General features: G+C 44.5%; 2 protein-coding genes across 3 annotated transcripts; one reads left to right on the top strand and one right to left on the bottom strand.

Moving 5' to 3' along the window:
* Positions 1-286: 286 nt before the first annotated feature.
* Positions 287-8,058, top strand: MCTS1 (MCTS1 re-initiation and release factor). The gene is made up of 6 exons (XM_065077980.1): positions 287-479; positions 1,651-1,803; positions 2,482-2,579; positions 3,637-3,770; positions 4,801-4,868; positions 6,930-8,058. The coding sequence occupies exons 1-6, from the start codon at positions 469-471 to the stop codon at positions 7,009-7,011; spliced, it is 546 nt and encodes a 181-aa protein (XP_064934052.1). The 5' UTR covers positions 287-468; the 3' UTR covers positions 7,012-8,058.
* A 1,710-nt stretch (positions 8,059-9,768) lies between these two features.
* Positions 9,769-12,504, bottom strand: C1GALT1C1 (C1GALT1 specific chaperone 1). Of its 2 annotated transcripts, none has more exons than XM_065077978.1 (2): positions 12,330-12,504; positions 9,769-11,169 (listed from the first exon to the last, which is right to left on the bottom strand). In XM_065077978.1, exon 2 carries the CDS (start codon positions 11,162-11,164, stop codon positions 10,208-10,210), a length of 957 nt encoding a protein of 318 aa, XP_064934050.1. In that variant the 5' UTR covers positions 11,165-11,169; positions 12,330-12,504; the 3' UTR covers positions 9,769-10,207. The 2 variants fall into 2 exon arrangements, with proteins under 2 accessions (XP_064934050.1, XP_064934051.1); XM_065077979.1 differs by lacking the exon at positions 12,330-12,504 and adding an exon at positions 12,079-12,297.
* Between the last annotated feature and the right edge of the window lie 8,391 nt (positions 12,505-20,895).

Raw genomic sequence — 20,895 nt, 5'->3', positions numbered from 1 at the left:
CGTATTTACGACTCGTCCCGCCAATCTTCCGCTATATTCCCACAGCGTTTAACTGATGTTAGCGGTTACCGCGCTTTGATTTTCTTGTGAAGGGTTTATCTTAACGAAAAGCGACGTGCTACCTGGGAAAATGGGCAAGGCTCGGGGTGCTGGTGAGAGCCGCCGCGGGGCCGCGGCACCAGATCGCTGCACAGCGCTCGGGGGGGCCGGGCGGCCGTGACCGGCGCGGCGGGTCCCGGCCCCGCTCCCGCCCCCGGCCCCGCCCCTCCCCGCGCTGCCCGCTGGGAGTTGTAGTCGCCGCCCGTCCCGGTGTCGCCGCGCGCGTTCCGTTGCCATGGAGCGGCGCGACGGGCCGTAAAGCGCGCGGCGCTTCCGGCTGGTGGGGAGGGGAGGGCAGGGCCGGGACCTCGTGTGAGGAGCGCGGAGCCAGGGCTGCCCGCGCCGCCGGCCCCACGCACCGGCCGCAGGATGTTCAAGAAGTGAGTGTGGCTGGACCCGCTTCTCCCAGCGGGCCGGGGGCGGCGGGAGGGTGGGGGAAGGGGCCGGGCCTGGCGCCTTTTCTGTCCGGGGGCTCGGCCCTGCGCCCGCGGGGCCGCACGCCCAGGCCCTGCTCGGGGGCCGGGACAGCGCGGCAGGGCAGGGCCCGCTCCCCGCCAGCCCCCGCGGCGTCACCTTTGTCTCGGGGCCATGGGCTGGGGGCGCTCGCTTGTTGGAAGGGAAAAACCTAAAAAGTAACGAGTCGTTAACTTGTATGAACTTTGGGGTAGCGCAGTTCATGTGGTAAAGGTGAATGAAGGGCTCTGGCAAATATGTCTGGACAAGGTTGTAGGTGTTCGTGCTCGCAGTGCCGTTTGCTCTGTGTGTTGGGTGGAATGATGCTCTGTGCCATTTTGTTTCTGTGGGACTGAAAGTGTGTTCCGTGGATGTACACAGAGAATAGGCGTAAAGAAGGACAAGAAGACAGTTGAGGAAGGACATGGAACTGCTGGAGAGAGTCCAGCGCAGCCACCAAGATGCTGAAGGGAGTGAAGCATCTCCCGTGTGAGGAAAGGCTGAGGGAGCTGGGGCTCTGGAGCTGGACAAGAGGAGACTGAGGGGTGACTCATTCCTGGGGATCAATATGGAAAGGGGGAGTGTCAGGAGGATGGAGCCAGGCTCTTCTCGGTGACAAGCAGTGATAGGACAAGGGGCAATGGGTTCAAACTGGAACACAGGGAGTTCCACTTAAATCTGAGAAGAAACTTGTTCCTGGTGAGGGTGTCAGAGCCTGGCCCAGGCTGCCCAGGGAGGTTGTGGAGTCTCCTTCTGTGCAGACATTCCAACCCGCCTGGACACCTTCCTGTGTAACCTCATCTGGGTGTTCCTGCTCCATGGGGGGATTGCACTGCATGAGCTTTCCAGGGCCCTTCAACCCCTGACACTCTGGGATCCTGTGAAAGACAACCTGCTAGTGGGGACCCTTCCCCCAGCCCAGTGTTCCCAGGGGAAGAATTTAAGACTCGTGAAATCCTAGATTTGAAGGTTGGACAGATGCAGTGCTACTGAGGTGTTACAGAGAGTTTATAAATGCTTCTGAAGAATGCTGCTGAGATACGGCATCTTTGGGGAAGCAAATTGTGCTTTTCTGAAATCCTGTCTCTCGCTTAACAGATTTGATGAAAAGGAAAACGTGTCAAACTGTATCCAGCTGAAGACTTCAGTTATTAAAGGTATTAAGAATCAACTGGTAGACCAGTTTCCTGTTATTGAGCCATGGCTAAACCAAATTATGCCAAAGAAAGACCCAGTCAAAATAGTAAGATGGTAAGTTCCTTTTTCTCTTAACCTCTGCTTCCAAGGTGATAGGCTTGCTTCTTCTGTATGTGTATTTTGTATATTAGGTGAACCTAGTGTTTTTGAAAAGCATCTGATTTCCTGTAGATAATAGTCCATGTTGTGGCAAAACCAGCAAGTTTGCATGCACTCGTCATGCTCCTGAAGGCACATGAGTAGGATGCGTGAGGAAAACAAAAATGCTGCCTGCTAGTGAATGTGCAGTGTATTTGGGGACTCTGTGAGGGTCAGGCTGTTGTTGAAGGGAAGCATTCAACTTTATGGATATGGTCCTCAAACTTGTTTGGATAGTTTCCAGTAGCTTTAAAAAATTATTTTTGGGCTTCCATATACAATCTATATTATTTTTAATTAAGGGTAGTATATTTTTGATTATTGCTTTTCCACACTGTACTGCATTAAAAAAAAAAACCAAACAAATGAATGCAGTTTGTGAATAGCTAGATGTTTTTCTGTAGAAAGTGTGCAGGAGGCCAGTGTTGAAGAACAAGCCATAGAAAAGATAGAATTTTTAGTTTTAAATTTTCATGCTAATTAGCTGTCTTAATTCTCAGATGCCAAGATAGACCGGGCTCTGTGAAGTGAAATAATTCATTTAAACTACAAGAGTGTTAAGTAGCTATTGGAATATTTTTTTAAATTTTGCAGTCATGAACATATAGAAATCCTCACTGTGAATGGGGAGTTGCTGTTCTTCAGGCAAAGAGAAGGGATTTTTTACCCAACGCTACGGTTGCTTCACAAATGTAAGTTTCCTGAGGATGGAAATGGTGGGGAGAGAGGGGAGAGTGCATTGGTAGAACCAAATTAAAAATAACTTACTATGTACATGCATGTATGTGTATATATATATATATATATTCCTGAACAGATCTTAAAGGTATAGTATACCTTCTCAACTGTAATTTACTGCTTTGCTATTTCAGGTGCCTATATGGATTGCTTCCCCCATAGTTATTGTAATGCTATTGACTTCTGAGAATTAAATTGTGCAAAGTTTTGCAAAAATCTTCAGAGGTTTCCTGAGGACAGTGTTCCAAATGTCCTGTTGTTAGTCCCTGTCTTTGTCCTTTCAAGTCTTCCTTTAAATCCATTTTGCTTTCTTCCAAGTACTTGTAGGTTATTACTAGAAAAATATGCTTTAACCATGGGTTTAATGATGTAATATATACTTGTCTCCTGTAGGAACTTGTTGCATGCTTTTTACAGTTTACTCTCTTGCATTGTTTTTCTTGTTGTTCTCACTGTTCTGCTTGATTGTGTTACTCTGATTTGGATGAGCTTACGTGTCCCTAAAAATGTCATTCAGTCAACTCTCAATGTTTGAAATACTTCAAGAAGGTGCGTGCACTTGAAGGATGGCTTGGGGAGCTGACTGCCTTCGTTAATTTTGTCCATCTTTGCCCTTTTTGTCCTGTTAACGTTAACCTCTTGCGAAATAGAAACAGGTTGTACATGTAATTTGAGGGATTTAAGACCCCTTAGTATGTGGGCACCTGTGTGATTCACTGGGGAAACTTGTTAAAACTGTTATTCAGTGTGTGGGTATATGGGGGCACAGGAGGCACAGGCCTGGTGTTGGGTTCCCCTGTGGGGCTCAGGTGAAGATGTGCTTTGGGAGCACAGAACTTGTGTCCTTTCAGGATGGCACAGCCCAGCAGGAGCTCAGTCATAGTTTATCAAATTTCCCACCCTTGCAGCACACCGTGTATCTAATTGCTCCATCTCCACTGACTTGATAATGAGTTATTCGTGTTGTCATCTCACTGTGTTAATTGTTATGCTGTATCTTTCCCTGCCTAGATCCATTTATTCTACCACATCAGCAGGTTGATAAAGGCGCCATTAAATTTGTACTAAGCGGAGCTAATATAATGTGCCCTGGCCTGACGTCTCCTGGAGCAAAACTTTACCCTGCTGCTGTTGATACTGTTGTTGTATCCTTCTGGAGCTATGAGTTACTGCTTGCCGTGAGATGAGTTAAATTTCTATTCTTGTGTTCTCAGCTGATCGTAATCTGAATTAGTTTGGATTTTAATGGTATTTCATGGAAAGAGCTGCAGAGGTTCAGATGTTATTTAGCAAGGTTAAAATTTTTCTTAATTTTTTAAATTTACTGTGATGTTCCAAGCCAAATAACTATTCCTGCTGTGCTGTTGGGTGGGTTACTGTTCCATCAATCTAATTGATAATTTGAGCTGCTTTGTGATTTTAGGCAGAACTGTAAAAATGAAGTACAGTGCATTTTGTCCCTTGCCTCCTTAATCAATCTTCTCTGTCCTTCAATTATAGAAGATTTTGCTCTTCTTCCTGGGGAATTTGGAAAGATGTTTAGGATCAGCTTTGCTGGAGGCAGGACTTGCTCTATGTCTGATGAAGTCAACCTATGTAAAATGAGGAATGTATGCTAATTCACTTCTGCTCATTATATTACTGAGAAGGGAACCCTGGGCAAATACAGCATTAATGATACCAAGCTGTGCTGCTCTTTCTAGTTAGTTAGATGCTACAGGGAAAAATCAGCAGTTAGCATCACGGGTTGCTAAGCTTTGAAAAGGACACATCTGATTTCAGTACTTCTGGATTATTTTAGATCAGTGTCTCGGTTCTTCTGTACCTTGGAATCTAAAGTGGCCCCACAAACCTGCAGTTTTGTTCCAGAAAGAGCGAGTCTATGATCTCTGGGTGTTAGGCACAAAGGAAGAAATGGAGTGTAGTGCTGGGAGATCTTTTGCTGTAATAGCTGCTTGTGGTTCTTAAATACATGCTTTGTTCTGCACGCTGTGATTCAGTTGTTAAATGCAGTGCATTGTTTTGCTTATCTGTAATAGCTAGAGCTGTAGAATTACTAAGAGGGTGGAAGGTCAACATGGGATTTTGAAACGTTTTGGAAAGTTGTTTCCTCAATGCTTTTACTTTTCTGAAATAGTTTTTAAAAAATTGGTTTTCCTTAGCAGTAATTTGTAGGCAATAATGGCAGAGGGAAAACAGCACGCGTTATGTGTGGGAGTAATGAAGATGTCGGCTGAGGACATGTAAGTGTTTTAAAAATGGAAATATAAGCTTTCCCACGTTATTATTCTGATGTTAGTTTGAATTATAAGCACCACTGTAAAGGTTCAAGGTTACTGCATCAATGTTGCAGAATATGTCATTTAAGTACAGAATTTAACATTTCATTTTGTTGATATTGAGGGAAAGGAGGCAGGGAATATGTTCCTACTTCTTTGTTTATCAAACGGAATCAAAATAATTCTTTTCATGTGAATGTGGACATTTGTACTACTGAATGTTAGTATTTCTTGCTGTCTGATCATACTTTCTCAAAGATCCCGCTGAACAAATAAATGTTTGTATAGAGGACCTACTACCTGGGCTGTGGGCAAGAGATGTAATTTGGATTTGAGAGGGCTGGAAACGTTGAAGTGGCTTTTGTCTGCAAGGACAGCAGAGACTCGAGTCTTACGGGTGCTCAGTTGACCAGCTGCGCTCCGCTCTGTGCCTTCTCTTCACCTTGTACCTATGTGCAGTGTTCTTGCTTGACGTCCTTACTAGCTTAGCTGAGCTGCTTGTGAAATGCAGAGGTCTGTTCAGGTTAAAACATCAACTGAAAACTCTTTGAGAAGGGAAAGCTACAGAAAATGGAAATGAATATTTGTTCTTGGCATTTGGGTAGTGCTAAATGAAAAGTAGCTAAACCACTTCGTCACTTTAAATTCTGGAATGTCTTGAAGCAGGATGTAAGATGCACCCAGCAGGTTTGGGCTGTGGTGGTTCCAGCCCTTTCTAGCACTTGGGTGGGTGAGGAAGCTGATTTTGATGAAAACAAGTCGCTCTTTTTTGTGGGATTAATTCTCAGCAGGATCATCTTCTGTTACTGGGTCACTCTGCTATCCTAAGCCATCACACAAGGGAGAGAGGTGGGAATGTGTTACAGAGGCTGCAGCAGCCTGGATTTGGACCTGCTGTAGCTGCTGGGGACTTAAATTCCTCAGGATTCTTTGTAGTGCCTTCAAAAGACTCCCAAGAGCAGGTGGAAAGAACAGCTGAAGAGCTGCTTTTGTCCCAGTCCTGCCTGCAGTGATCTGTGAGCACCGCAGCCCAAGGGTCTCTAGTTCTTGGCGGCTGAATATCCTGTTCCTGTGAGAGCAACGTGAACTGGACAGGAAAGTGAAATTAGACTGATCTGTGCAGCCCACTAAGCCAGAATATTGTGAAACAGTATGATTTTAGTTACCTGTTTTGATTATGATACACAATGTGTTAATGCAATTAACATAGCAGTATTTTCCTTCTTGGTTGCTTTTGGACAAGTTGGAACACTTAGTATAAATACAGTAAATTATATTCTTAGTATAAATACAGTAAATTATATTCTTCAGGGGGATGAAACTTGTTCTCAGTCCTAGAATGATGAGATTTGCTTGTTTGTTGTGACAAAACTAGATTTTTTCTGTGGAATAATATACTGGAAGATGAACACAAGTCCAATGCAGATGCACAAAACAACCATTTTTAAAATGTGACATGACTCAAAAGGTACAGAAGGATAGTGTGTTTGTAACATGCTGCAAGTCCTTGGCACATAAGTTTTGTATTTATAGTTCTTGACTGAGTGTGTAGATGTCTCACCAGCAGCAAAGCGGCTCACCTGCTTTGATTGTGTCAGTGGCACACCTGGAACCAGAACTTGTCAAATTCCACATTCCAGCTGTGTTCCACCACCTCCTGTGCTGGGAGGGGGAGAGTCACTTACAGCTGCTGTGCTACTGTCATACAGAAATGCTAAAATGAAGCAGCAGAAGTGATGTCTGAAGAACCGCCTCCCACAAAGAAGTAGTTGAAAGTATTGTGGAAGGATGTTGACAAAGCGTGGAAGGCAAATATTGTCCTCTTATCATTCAGCAATGTGGGTACATGGGTTATAATAACAAATATTGTTTCTTGGCTACCTGCTGTTGATTCCGGCTTTGTGGATGATAGTTTCTCCCCTTCCAGCTGACAAATGTTGCATTTTCTACTTTAAATATTGTATTGTGTACTACTCTAATATTTAACCTAGCTAATACTTCTGTACCTTTTTCCTGCTTCTACAGTGAGAAGGTCAACAAAGGGATTGGTATCGAAAATATTCACTATTTAAATGATGGCCTTTGGCATATGAAGACGTACAAGTGAAACAAAAGGAACTGTGTTACTCCAAAGGAATGCACTTAGGTTAAATGTGGACTGCTTTGTAATTCCTTGTTTTTAATGTGACTGAATGTACAAATTATTCTGTTCTGTGGCTATGCTAAATAAATCAAGCGAATGCGAAAGTCATGTTAGGCTACAATAGTTTTCGAGATTTCTTTTTTTTACAGTTCTTTTGTTTTGTCTTAAACAAGTCTTTGGTGACTGAAGACACCTGATGGAAAGATCCTGCATGGACTGTGAGTAGACTATTTCAAACAAAAAGGAGGAAAAAAGCCAAGAAATGTTTACATTTTTATGCTCTTCTAAAAGAATAATATAAAGCATATGTGAAATATAGTTCACACGGTTTATAAAACCTCTGAAATGTTTCAGATTTTTTTTTTTCTTCTGATTAACATCTTGTTAGTCCACCTGTTTCTTGAATATGGAGAAATCAGGGGTTTTTTGACATTTATTTTTAAACTTAATTTATTAACAGCATTAACTTCAGTATTTTACCTAAGGATTTTCTCTTTTTAATATGCATTCTTCTGTATAGGATTTATGAACTTAGGTATGTGCACTTGAAATTCTTTTATACTAGCTGATATCTGAAGAATATATATATATGTTCACATTTTTACCTGTCAACACCGTGTGATATCGCTCTCCTTACAGTGAAGTTTATAGTACTGGTGGGCACACTCCAAAAGGAGCGTGTGCCGACTTGGTGCCTGATGCTGTGCTCCCCGTTTGCCGCTGCCTTTTAGGAGCAGAAACAAAGTCACTGTTTAACAAAGGCATGATAGCAAAACACGGTTATCAGTGTAGCCAGGAGCAACTTCTTCAGGTGGAACTTCCAAAGAGACCTCAGCTTGTGCACACTGCCACACGTGCGTCACCTGCAGAGCGGGTCACAGAGCCTGTGTGTGTGTCTGGAGGATCCAACTCATTGTTCAGCACCTGCACATCCAAAGCTATGCCTGTGGAAAACAGCCTGTGCCATGGAACCCTTTAATAAACTAAGGAACTTAAGGTCTACCACTCTAACTCTTGTCTCCTGGAAGCATTTGTTAATATTTCAAGTCTCTATTCTAACGTAATTTTGTGTACAGGTGCCTTGTCTCTGTGCTGTTCTGCATGTTTGTTTTCCCCACCCTGAGACCTTTACAGGAGATAGTGGCAGAGATTTCTCCATCTGATTTTGAAGTCAAATTAAGACATGGAAGATGGAACGTGTTACCTAATACGTGCTACTTCTAAATTTTTCCTGTGAAATTATTTACAAGATTGTGCTTTTGAAAATGAGAGGGTAAATCTGAAACTATTGACTAATGTAGCAAGACAAAAATTAAGGTGATTATTACAGCAGTGTTACAGAAAAAGGTTTGGTCAAACCTCAGACCTTCCCATCAGAATGCTAATGGACATTTTAATGTGTCTTAAAGACTCCGCTATAACTGTAATAATTTCTTGTTAGTGCTATGGGGAATCAGTTTGTGCCTCAGTGGTTCTTTTTTTTGGCAGGAAATGAGCTAGGCTCGCTTTTTTATCTTCCATCTTGTCTCCTGCTGCGTTATAGTAAGTCTCAAATCTTTGGGGTGTGAGATTTATGCTGGTTCTAATTCTTCCATTCTTTTTCCTGTTGTTACAGTAGGAAACACCACTGAAATCAAAATTTTACTTTCTTCAGCTGGCTTTTCAGAGTATTGCCAGCTGTGGATCTAAAATTTTAAAAATGTTTCTGTAAGAAGACAGAAGTTAAATCATGCTTCAATTAATTTGTACATCATCATCAAAAACACTGAAGTTTTGTCTAGGTTTTGGCAGCAATCATGTACATGTTTTGTCTTGTTAAGTCAGCTGAGCTCTGCCTGACATGGAGGAGGAGAATGTGCAAAATGTGAGAAGGGTGCGCCTTCTGAAACAGCTGAGCTGTGGGAGCTTGCCTGGGGCTCGGAGTTGTCTTACTGTTCTTGTTTAAAAAACAAAGGACCTGATGTTTAAATCAAGAAAGATGTGCATTTCTCATAAGCTCTGAAGCAGATGCATCTTCTAATCAGAGTAAATATTGACGTGCTGTTTATTCCTGCTTCCTGGGATTGGGAATGTGACCTTGTGTAAAACTGATTTCAGTTGTTTAAAAAAATCCCAAGCCAACCTAAGCAACACAACCGAAGAACAAATACAAGACAAAACACAACCAAAAAAGCCACCACCACCAAAACCAAACCCCACCATACAACCTCCCCTAGCCCGGTGTTGGGAAGTGCTGCATCTTTCTGTTGTGCATGTAGCCTTTTTTTGAATATGATGCAAAACAGGTTAGGAGTGTGAGCACAGGTTGCTGTATCTTGGTGTTAAAACTACCTGTAAATATATCTACACTACGTTTGTATTGACAGCTAAACAACTTCCATGTAAACGCTATTAGCAGTACTGACAGGAGCAAAAATACCGAATGCTTATACATGAAGCAAATTTTTAAATAAGCAGTTAGTCTCGTACTAACAGGCTACCTGAGCATGTTATTCAAATATAGTTATAATATAGTTATCTCTTTCTTTTGAACTTAAAACAAGCAGTCCAAAGGTCATTTAATATTACTCTGCTACAACTTCCTACCAGCTCTTATCAGCATATTTCCTGCTGATTCCTTGCTGGGTTAGGAGGCTGTACATAAAGCGACAGGTGCTGCATAAACAACACAGCTCAAGCTGTTGCGTAGATTTGTGTCAAGGAAGTAGAATAACACTAGTCTTTGAGACTGGATCTGTAGTGAGTTTTATTGGTACATCTTAGAAAGATATAAAGACATTCTAGAAATGCCTGGAAGAATTGAAAGAATCAAAGTCTTGCAAAAATATATTTGTAAGAGTAGACCAAAGGTCATTTGAGCTTTCATTAATAAATATGTACATGTACAAACCCCCCCATATAAACTTAATTTCCTTTTATTGTAAACATTATCAATTTCTTGATCATTTCATTCCAGCACTGTCAAAAGCCAGAAGCATTTATCTATAAAACATTTAGAAAAGAGTTCTCCTTCCACTTTTAAAATTAAGAACTTTACCAAACCTTAATGTGCAAAAAAAATTGTACACTGCTACCACAGGATACAAAACCCAAATCTGTCCATACAAATGTGTGTCATGAGAGGAGGTGACTGTGGTCCCAGGTCTTCTCGGAGGAGAGGTCAGTCATTGTCTGAGCCTGCGGGCGGCAAGAAGACGAGCGCATCGCTGTACGTGTGGCCGTAGGGCCTCAGCCGGTACACGCCGTACATCATGACATGCATGTGGTTGGCCGCCAGCCCGCTGAACGTGATGGCCGAGTCGGAGCAGCAGCCGTCCACCACCTGCTGCGGGTGCGTGGCCATCGCTTCCTTAATGAGAGCGCTGACCGCTTTAGTGTTAAAGACATCTTTTCCTTCTGAATCCTCCGCGTTTTCGGCAAACGCTCCGGTATACTTCAGGCAGATTGCCAGCTGTTTATCCTCAGCGAGTTTCCAAATCATACCTCCCTGCTCCGGACACTTGTCAGGGTCTTCAAGAACACGGGAGAGTCGTCTCAGTGACTCAATGCTTAAGACGATTCCTCCCTCGCCATCTACATACTCAAGGTCACCAGATTTCACAGTATGGCCTATGTAAAAAGGCTGCGAGGGGTCTTTTTTCAGTAAGAAATACTTGAGATTTTCAATAATAGCAAATGTTGTTGGATACGCAAGGAAGAACCAGTTGAATTCATCTTTATAACGTTCATATGTTATCTTGTAAGCTTTTCTCATCATCGCCCACATATCATTTGTGTTGAGGGCTACAGAATCAAACACTCTGACATCTTCAGAGCTGTAGAATTCCGCCTTGTCACAGTGCTTGCTCCACGTCTCTCTCACTGCTGCCCATTGCCCTAGAGCTTTGGGTTTCACCAGGATGATACAATAAACGCGGATACTTTTACTAAGTTCCATACGTTCAGCTTCTGAAAGGTTCAGGACATCTTCTTTGTTGGGAGCCTGGATGTGATGGTGCTCGTGGTGATGCGCTTTAGTCCCATGACCCACCTTGATGTGTCCCAGGAGTGTAACCAACATGCAGAAGACTCCTCCAAGCACCACCCCCTTCATGAAGGAGCTGCTTTCAGACATCATCCTGCCTGCAAAGGAGACGCACCGTGAGAACTCACAGCAATGAGTTTACTCCTGCAGATTCCGTATAGTTTTCACACGTTCCCCAACTCACTGCTGCTCCCTTAACTCACACCTTGAGAAAAGGCCGGGAGAGAGCAGGGCAAAAATCACAGAATCCCAGAGTGTCAGGGGTTGAAGGGACCTGGAAAGCTCATCCAGTGCAATCCCCCCATGGAGCAGGAACACCCAGATGAGGTTACACAGGAAGGTGTCCAGGCGGGTTGGAATGTCTGCACAGAAGGAGACTCCGCAACCTCCCTGGGCAGCCTGGGCCAGGCTCTGCCACCCTCACCAGGAACAAGTTTCTTCTCAGATTTAAGTGGAACCTCCTGTGTTCCAGTTTGTACCCATTGCCCCTTGTCCTGTCACTGGTTGTCACCAGAAGAGCCTGGCTCCATCCTCCTGACACTCACCCTTTCCATATTGATCCCCAGGAATGAGTCCCCCCTCAGTCTCCTCTTGTCCAGCTCCAGAGCCCCAGCTCCCTCAGCCTTTCCTCACACGGGAGATGCTCCACTCCCTTCAGCATCTTGGTGGCTGCGCTGGACTCTCTCCAGCAGTTCCCTGTCCTGCTGGAACTGAGGGGCCACAACTGGACACAATATTCCAGGTGTGGTCTCCCCAGGGCAGAGCAGAGGGGCAGCAGAACCTCTCTGACCTACTGACCACCCCCTTCTAACCCACCCCAGGTACCATTGGCTTCCTGGCCACAAGGGCCCAGTGCTGGCCCATTGTCCTCCTGCTGTCCCCAGCACCCCCAGGTCCCTTTCCCCTACGCTGCTCTCTAATAGGTCATTTCTCAACTTATACTGGAACCTGGGGTTGTTCCTGCCCAGGTACAAGACTCTACACTTGCCCTTGTTATATTTCATTACATTTTTCCCCGCCCAACTCTCCAGCCTGTCCAGGTCTCGCTGGCAGTTCCCGGTCAGCGCTCTCGGTACCGCTGGCGGTACCACAGTCCCCGGGGGGCGGGCGGCCCTGGACCCCGGATCTGCTCCGCCACCGGGACCGCACGGCCCCGCCCCGCCGCCTCCCGGAGGCCGGGCCCCGCCGCTCCCCGCAGTCCCGCGTTCCCGCTGCCCGGCGCTGTGCCCGCTCCCGCTCCCGCCACAGCCGCGCTCACCGGTGCCGCCGGGCCCGCCCGCGCCAGGACAGCGGCCCCGTCCCGGAAGCGCGCGCGCCGCTCAACGCTCCCTTCCTCCTCCCCGCCGGAAGCGCCGCGTGCGGCCCTTCTAGGCACCGCTCGCTCGCGCAGAGGCGCCTCCTGCCGGCGCGGACGCCATCTCGCAGACTCTCCGGCACGGGCGGGTGTTCCCTCGGGCTGGAAGCGCGCAGGGTCCGGTCACAGGGGCCGGCTTGCGGGCGGGGAGGGCGGGAGTCTGGGCGCCCTTGCGGTTCGCAGCAGCGGGGCCGTGCGCTGCCGTTTGTCTTGTAGCCGGTGTGGCCGGGCCGGCGGGAGCCCCGAGGCGGCTCCGGCCCCAGTGTGGAGAGGGGCCGCACCGCCCCCTGCTGGAGCCGCACCGCGCCGGGCTAACGGAGCCCCGGGGGTGCCCAGCGGGGACACAGCGCCAGCACCAGCGCAGGATAGATAACGGACCTGCTGGAGAGGGGCCGGAGGAGCCGCAGAAGTGATCCGAGGCTGGAGCAGCTCTGCTGGGAGGACAGGCTGAGAGAGCTGGGGGTTCAGCTGGAGAACAGCAGCTCTGGGGAGAGCTTAGTGCGGCCTTTCTGTACTTTATAGGGGCCCATAAGAAAGATGGGGACAGACTTTTTAGCAGGGGCTGTTGCGATAGGGCAAGGGGTGATGGTTTTAAACTAAAAGAGGGAAGATTACAGCCAGACATGAGGGAGAAATGTTTTCCACTGAGGGTGGTGAGAGCCTGTCCCATGTTGCCCAGAGAGGTGGTGGATGAACCATCCCTGGAGACATCCCAGGCCAGGCTGGACGGGGCTCTGAGCAACCTGAGCTGGTGAAGATGTCCCTGTCATGGCAGGGGGGGCACTGGATGAGCTTTGGAGGTCCTTTCCAACCCAAACTATTCTATGATTCTATGACTCCTTCTCTGTGAACATATTTACATGACTAATGGGGAAAGCAGTTTAAATTTGTAGCACAAACTTGCTGCTTTTAAATTAGAAGGTGCATGAATGGGGACAGGGTGGCAAAGGAAAGGCAGACTCAGCCTTAAACCATATCCTGGATCAAACGTCACACTGATTGGATATACTGCCCTGTGTTTCCAAACCAATACAATAAACTGTGCTGGAAGCATAGTACATTTTACTTGTTTTACTTGCCCCCTCCATAGAGCACAACTAATACACAGGATTAGTTAATATTTAGCTAGTAAAGCCCAAGTGTTTTTCTACTAACATAACTTTTTCTTTACTTTAGTGATAATATTTCCTGAGCTCCAGATTGAAAGAAGTATGTCAGAATTACTTTCTACACACCAGCTCTCGTGAACTTAGGATTGACACCTCAGTGGAAGGAGCATCACTGAACAATAGTCTGCTCCCTCTTTCCACCAGCCTCTTGGAAAAGAAGGTTTTACAGTTTTATTTCTTTATTAGCTGGTTATAGTGTACCGTTAGGCCAGCATAGTGATTAGGATAAAGTCCGATACAGGTTTATCCTATATTGAAATGTATACCCTCACTGGCTGAACTTAGTGGGTTTTATTGAAGTCAGTTTACAACTGAGCTGCTCTGGATTCTCTGGCATCTGTCTGGGTTCTCCAGATGACTCAGTTATTCAGGTAAGTTTTGGGGTCTTTTTGTGCTTGTGGCTGTACTGTTGACACCAAAACTTAACAATGATATCTTTGGCAAAAAGATCTGTAAGAACATCCATTGCTTGACTCTTCTGGGGCTGAGTAACCATTGTTTGTGGCTCAAGTAAAAATGTTACAAAATAGTGATTTTGGTTGGATCAATGTGTGTCCAGAGTGGCCCCATTTAGTGGAACTAAACCCCAATTACACACTGTGATAGGAAAATAATGTCAGTTTGTGTGTTTGGGTAGTTCTGTCACTACACTAAGGGAACATCACTCATCCTATCTTTCCCACCTGGCTGTTTTTAAGGTATGAGTAGGTGGACACTCGGGTTGTTTTCACATGCCAGAGATTGGAGATCAGCTCAAAGTTTGTTTTACATATCTCGTGTTTGCAGAATCAGTTGTGGCTTTTAGGCTTCAGCAGTTGCTTGATTATATACTTTAAAGAGATTTGAATGAGTTGTGACTGACTGCTTCAGCTGATGCTTCAAGGAATTATCTTTCTGCTTGACTTCAGTGAGGTTGTTTCCAAGGCTTGGACAGAACGAGTGATGTAGCTATAGATCTTGACTGCCGCTTTACTATATTTTCAACTTGGTTTTATCCAGCAGCAGATCAGTGAAGAGAAAATTTCAGCAGCATGTAAAGCATGTTATAAACCTGAAGAGCCTCTTCTGGCTTCTGTGTTGCTTGAAATTGTTGCTTCATGTTAAAAGGACTAAAATGGCACAGTAATGCATCAGATCTCACAACAGGCATTGTTAAGTATTCTGGAACTATATTAAAGCTCGTTTAGACACACATGTACTCCTGTAAACTATCCATCTCAAATTACTGCGAGAAAATGTTTTTAAGAACTGCTGGAGATAAGTGTTTGAAGTCATTCCTCTATGACAATGAGACGTTCGTTAGCTGCAGCTTCACCCCTTACTTGCTGCTGATCCTTCATAGTGTCTCCCACACTCAAACAACAGCAGCTTTTGAAACCTGCAGACCTGTGCCAGGATCTAAACTGCTGACGGAGCTGAAGAGCTCCATGGCTTGTTGCTTGTCTCGACAGACGGCTGATCCCCTGCTGTTTTCTGTTTGTCTTTCCTCGCTGGCTGCAGCTGTGTTTCCCTTCTGATGTTCTTTCTTGCCTCCAAGGAAAGACATCAAACATTATGTTCTCGCTATGGGGTCCAAAATGTCCGTGAAAGATTGGCTATTATCAAAACATATTTGATAGGAACTTTGTTCTAATTAATGCAGAATGTTTCAGCTGACACATGAGTTGTCATCTGTTATAGTGACTGCTTGTTAATGATCACAAATGACCGTCCACTCTCTTGGAAACAGACTCATCTGTCTCTCTGTTGTGTACGTGTGCAGCAGAGAGGCTGGGCCAGAGCAGTGCAGTAACATTCAGAATGGGTAACCAAAGCTATTCCAGATGTTTCTGGGCAGTTAACTCTATGCCGTGTGGAAGGACACCCTAATCAGGAGATATTGTTGAAATTATGAGAAATGCAGAGGCGTGGTTGAACTGGCAGAGCTGAGTTTGTTATCACATTACCCATACAGTGATAATGCTGAAGCTACTGCAATACACACAAGTTCTACCTGTCCATTTGACTCCATCAAAAGAGGAGGTCAAGTGTGGTTGTGGTCTGAAGGTTGTGAACTACCACCTTGAGTAGCTGCACTCCCACTGAAGCCAAACGAGACAGTGCAGAAAAAGGGTTTTTATGAAGAGGCCAAGTATTACTGTTCTATTATATGCCTGGTACTTCCATTGTTTCGTTCAGCCTGTAAAGTACGTAATTGAACAAACAAGTCTGCTGAGGTCTTCAGCCCTATTGTTGAAAAAAGTTTGGGAATCACTGTTCTAAAGTCACAAAACAGTGAGGTGAAGATTCTAGTTCATAGGTAGGTAAAGCCAGATTTATTAGTTTTCTTCACAGGGAGCTGCTCAGCTCAGCATTTTGTTTGGAGGAGGATGAATTCTGGAGCCAAGCTTCAGCCCTTTCTTCTGAAATTTTTGCACTGCATCCTCTTCTTTGCTTTAGTTTCACATTCAAAATTTGGAATGTGGAAGGACATGGACTCTTCATAGGTCGTGTGCATCTTGAGCAAGTGTGCACAGCCACATATGACACCAAGACCTTGTCACAGGTAAACACTGGATGAAGGAAGTTTCAAAGCAAACAAGAGATACAGTTGTATTTTTAATACTAATTTCAAAACTGAGGTTGAAGTACTTACCTCAGAAAAAGTGTTCTCTGCAGTTGTTGGACAAACTGCTGGAATTAGAGGATGAAATTGTATAGCCCACATTTTATAGGAGATCATGCATAATGCAATCTTTTAGCCTTGAAATCTGTTAAATTGATTGACTATGTAAAACAATAGCTTTAAATCACTCTTCTCTCCTCTTTCATTCATGAGCACTGCCAAGGTAGGGCTTGGCATTGAAGTAGCCATTATTTAAATGGTGCCTTGAAGCACAGGGAGATACATGGGAAGCAAAAAATATGTGACTCCAAAAGAACTTACCAACTTTGGACTGTTTTATAATTTCTTCAGTTTTTAATGTGTGTAGCTGAATGCAAAACCCATCTTATTGTCTGGGAATGCTAAATCAATCAAGTGAATGCTAATGTCCTGCTAGCTCCAGCAATTCAGCTGGAATTGAACTAGCAGAGACAATGCCCAGAGCTGAGCTGACATCATTGTGAATGGCTCCGATGCACAAATACAACTGAAAAAGAATAGGAACTAGATATTTTAATGTCATCTCTCTTAGAAGCACAGGAAAAAAGAATCATCATCGATCAAATAGAAACAGACAAGGAAAAAAACCCAGCAGAGACAGAGAAATCTTATTTTGCGAACTCCCAAAGGAAAAAAAAAAAAAAAGTAGAGATGAAAATAGAATTCTATCAGAAAGAATGGGTTCTTAATAGGCCTTTAAAATAAAATGCATGAAACTGCGATGAAGTGATTTTGCTGCCTCTTTAAGGAGCTTGCTTTTGTCAGTCTGAGGTTATTTGAAAAATGGCCTCTGCACAAAATTACAGTCTCAAATTATGTTTTTTTCAGGCTCAGATTGCATGGGTAAGAAGCACTGTTGCGAGCAGCAGTGACAAAGACAGCCCTGTGGCACACAGAAAAGCCAGAAGGGCAACTCTGCTCTTCAGGTGCTGCTTTGACACGATTTATGGACAGTTTGTGGAGCCTGAGCACAGGATTAGGTTTGTTTTTTGGTTTACAGGAGTTCTTGTCCAGTTTCTGAGGGAATCTTCTTTAGGTGTTGCCTCAGTTTGGTTACCTGCGACCTGGAGATACACAAAAGCTTCTGGCATGGTATTTGTTGTAAAAGGGGTTATGGTGAGTAAGTAGTTGTTGTTACTAGATGGAGAGATCTATGAAGTTCTATTGATGTTGGAACACTAAGGGAAGAGGAAGGATGGAAATAGCAGAGCGTTTGATAGGCCTGAATGTCAGTAGCTTCCATGTGATGCTTTCTCGTACCAATGTTGACATCCCTTCATTCTGCCAAGGAAACTGAGGTTTTGAAGTATTGGATTTTCCAAGCAGACATTTGCTTTCCTATACTGATGTTGAAAGAGGAGACTCTTGAGCTCTATGTGCAGAGGCAAAACAAAAATGTCTGCTAGATATGTGTTTGCAACAAACTGGAATTATTAACAATGTCAGAGCAGCAACCCAGAGCCCTGTACTGCAACTGTAAATCTGTGATTTAGCAGAGAGGAGATGCACCACCAACATTATATGCCTGCTCCTGGGGTAGGGGAAGAATCGTTTCATCTTTACCTGCTAGCTGGGGATCTATGGAGGAGAGAGCTTGTTCTGTGTAGGAGGGGATGCTGTCACTGGCACTGTGATCAGCTTTAGGCTTTCTGCTGAAGCAGGGATGTAAGCAGGGCTAACAGCATGTGTGTGTGAACAGGGAGTAGCACAGGCTGCAGGCAAAAGAGGAGAGCATGTACAGTCTGAGATTGCTGCATTTGAGATCAGTCAGTGTCTTGGATTTTGGTGGTGTTAAGAGTGCTGTGTTGTCTCACGGGGATCAGCTGGGCCAGTTCTGTTGCGCTGGCTGGTTTCTTTCAGTTTGGTTTGTCTCCTGATTTGCACAGCCTGCTGTTACTGCAGCTACTGCAGCCTTTAGCAGAGGCACTGCTGTCAGCAGCTAAGCCACAGCGGTCCTGTGCTCTGCCTTTTATTGGGCTTTATGTACCCCTTTAACATACGGAGAAATGCAAAGGTGCCACTGCTCCTCAGCACTGTGGTGGTATCTGTGGTGTTCCAGAGGCTTCATCGCAGCGGAGGGAGCACCAGGAGAAAGGCACTGGGGGATCCCTGACCCTCCAAGACTTTGTGTTGCTCCTGGCTCCCTGCAGTGCTCTGGCATTGAGGACAGCAGTGGCATGAAGCGAATATTGGTTCTGTTCACACCATCTGCACCTTCCAGCAGCCCTTTGGTGGCAGGGAGCAAGCCATTGTCACTGCTGCTTGGGCCAGTAGGTATTGGTAAGCTGTCACACTTCCTAATGCCCAAGGGAAAGAGGTACCAGGTGGTAAATACAGTGGGGTCTGTTGAGGGGCAAGGGAGGGGATGCCACCTGCTGCATAGTTTTATCTGCTCTCCCCTCATTTCTTTAGAGTTTCAATGTACTTTATGCTCTCTATGTGGGGCTTTTTTTTTTTTTTGAAAAAAAAAGACAATATCTAACATGGTCATAATTCTGAGAATACACTCATAGTTTCAAATGTTGATGTAGTGCCCTAGTTCCCACTCATATCTAAACATCTGCCTTAAGGTAAGAATAAAGCAGTAGCTGATTGTTACACATTCTTTCATCTGGGCTTAATTTTGCTATCTCATTATTCTGAGGAATTTTTATTGAGGGAAAAAATTATACATGTTTGGGTCAGTTATATCAGTACAAGGGGCTGTGAAGCTTCTGTGAAGGAATAGAAAAATCTCTTTATGAGTGTGAATTGTCAGTGATGTACAGTATCTATTCACACTCTAAAAGATTGAATTAAAAGTGATAATTATGTGCTGTTTTTGCTGCTTAAGTGGTTTAATGCCATTATGACTGTGCTACTTAATGGAAAAGCTTAGAATCAGACTAGCATGGGAATACTAAAAATTTTAATGGATTTCTGCTCAAGTCATTCTTCCTTTTAGGAAACAAATCCACCAAAATATATAACTAGGTCTTTAGATTCAATTATTAATCCTCTCTTCTAATTTGAAGAGCAAAATTATCATTTAACAGCAGTTCTCTGAAACAGAATTTTAATGATACTAGTCATCTCATAGTTGAACATGGTTTTTCCTGATCAGAACCAAGTTAGAATATTCTCAGTGCTGAATCAGTTTTGATTATTAATCCTAGACAGTTAAAAATATACTGTCAACAGTATGTCTTGAACATAGAATCAATAAGGGAATCACACAATGGTTGGGGTTGGAAGGAACCTTAAAGATCATTTAGTTCCAAGCCCCTGCCCTGGGCAGGGACACCTCCCACCAGACCAGGTCTCTCTGACCCCCATCCAGCCTGGTCTGGAACACTTCCAGGATGGGGCATCCACAGCTGCTCTGGGCAGCCTGTGCCGGGGCCTCAACACCCCCCTGGGGAAGAATTTCTTCCTTACATCTAATCTAAATCTCTCCTCTTTGAGTTTAAAGCCCTTACCCCTTGTCCAATCACTATGTGCCCTTGTAAAAAGTCATTCTCCAGCTTTCTTGTAGGTCCCCTTTAGGTACTACAAGGCTTCTATAAGGTCTCCCCGGAGCCTTCTCTTCTGCAGGCTGAACAACCCCAACTCTCTCAACCTGTGTTCACTGCAGAGCTGTTCGAGCCCTCGGATCGTCTTTGTGGCCTCCTCTGGACTTGCTCCAACAAGTTCATGTCCTTCTCATGTTGAGCCCCCAGACTGGATGCAGCACTGCAGGTGGAGTCAGGTCCATACTGACCAAGAGACTTGTTTGGCCTGTTAGTAGTATTAATGGTAAATTTCTGGGCATTCATGTCAGAATACCCAGCGTTACAGTTTGCCAATCTTCTCAGATTATTATATATTTTTCCTTTTCTTCATATAAGTATTTTGTTTTGCCTCTTTCCATGCTTTAATGACAAATTAAAAGTGTAATAGACTCATATCATGTGTTCCCAAGGTGTTTCTCATGGAAGTATTGGGACTTCTTTACAGTTGTACTTAGTTTTCCTGACTTACAGCAGGACAACAGAGCAATATCTTACACCTATGAACAAATACCGTGAGGCTGGATTTTTTTCCCTTTGAAACTGAGAGATCAATACAAATTGCCAGAAATGCTTATCTGCAAATGAACGTCTTGAAAAGCTGGCTCTGAGGTTCACAGATGCCGTTGGGATCAATGGGAATATTGCTGCTTCATTTTGTGCTATGATCCCAAATTGTCTGTCAGCAATAGGAGGTGGGAGATTTCTTCTCTGGTAATTTTTCTGGTTGGAAACCTATTAGGAATACCACTATGATCAACATTAATATAGGTCTTAATACTGCTGCCCCCCTCAATTTTAAGTGAAAGGGAAGCTGGAGTGCAGGAATCAAGCCCTTAATTTGTTACTTACATTTGATTTGAAGCTTAATGTCTAAGGTCAAGCTAAGAGGGTAACAGAATAACTCAGGCCTGTGAACAACTCGTCATGTTAGACAGAAAGCAATTTGGTCCAAGGCGCAGCGTGTTGGAAGATTGCCACTTCCTCTCTTCTTTCAGTACTGTTCTGCGTTCTCGCGCTTGGAAACAGTCTCTTCATCCCTTTCTGGGGGTAAGTGGGCTTCCTTCCTGAAACCTGCTCAAATTCAAACTGCATTCGGCACTAATTTTGTATTTGTGTTTGATACAAAA

Source organism: Columba livia, chromosome 12 (genome assembly GCF_036013475.1).
Source record: "Columba livia isolate bColLiv1 breed racing homer chromosome 12, bColLiv1.pat.W.v2, whole genome shotgun sequence".
NCBI lineage: Eukaryota > Metazoa > Chordata > Aves > Columbiformes > Columbidae > Columba > Columba livia.
This window is presented reverse-complemented; position numbering and strand designations above follow the sequence as displayed.

Bases quoted from the DNA above. Each gene is read 5' to 3' on its own strand.
- MCTS1 (XM_065077980.1), top strand. The intron at 1,804-2,481 runs GTAAGTTCCTTT...TAAATTTTGCAG, and splicing joins CCAGTCAAAATAGTAAGATG to TCATGAACATATAGAAATCC. The intron at 2,580-3,636 runs GTAAGTTTCCTG...TTCCCTGCCTAG, and splicing joins GCTACGGTTGCTTCACAAAT to ATCCATTTATTCTACCACAT.
- C1GALT1C1 (XM_065077978.1), bottom strand. From the start codon at position 11,164: ATGATGTCTGAAAGCAGCTCCTTCATGAAGGGGGTGGTGCTTGGAGGA.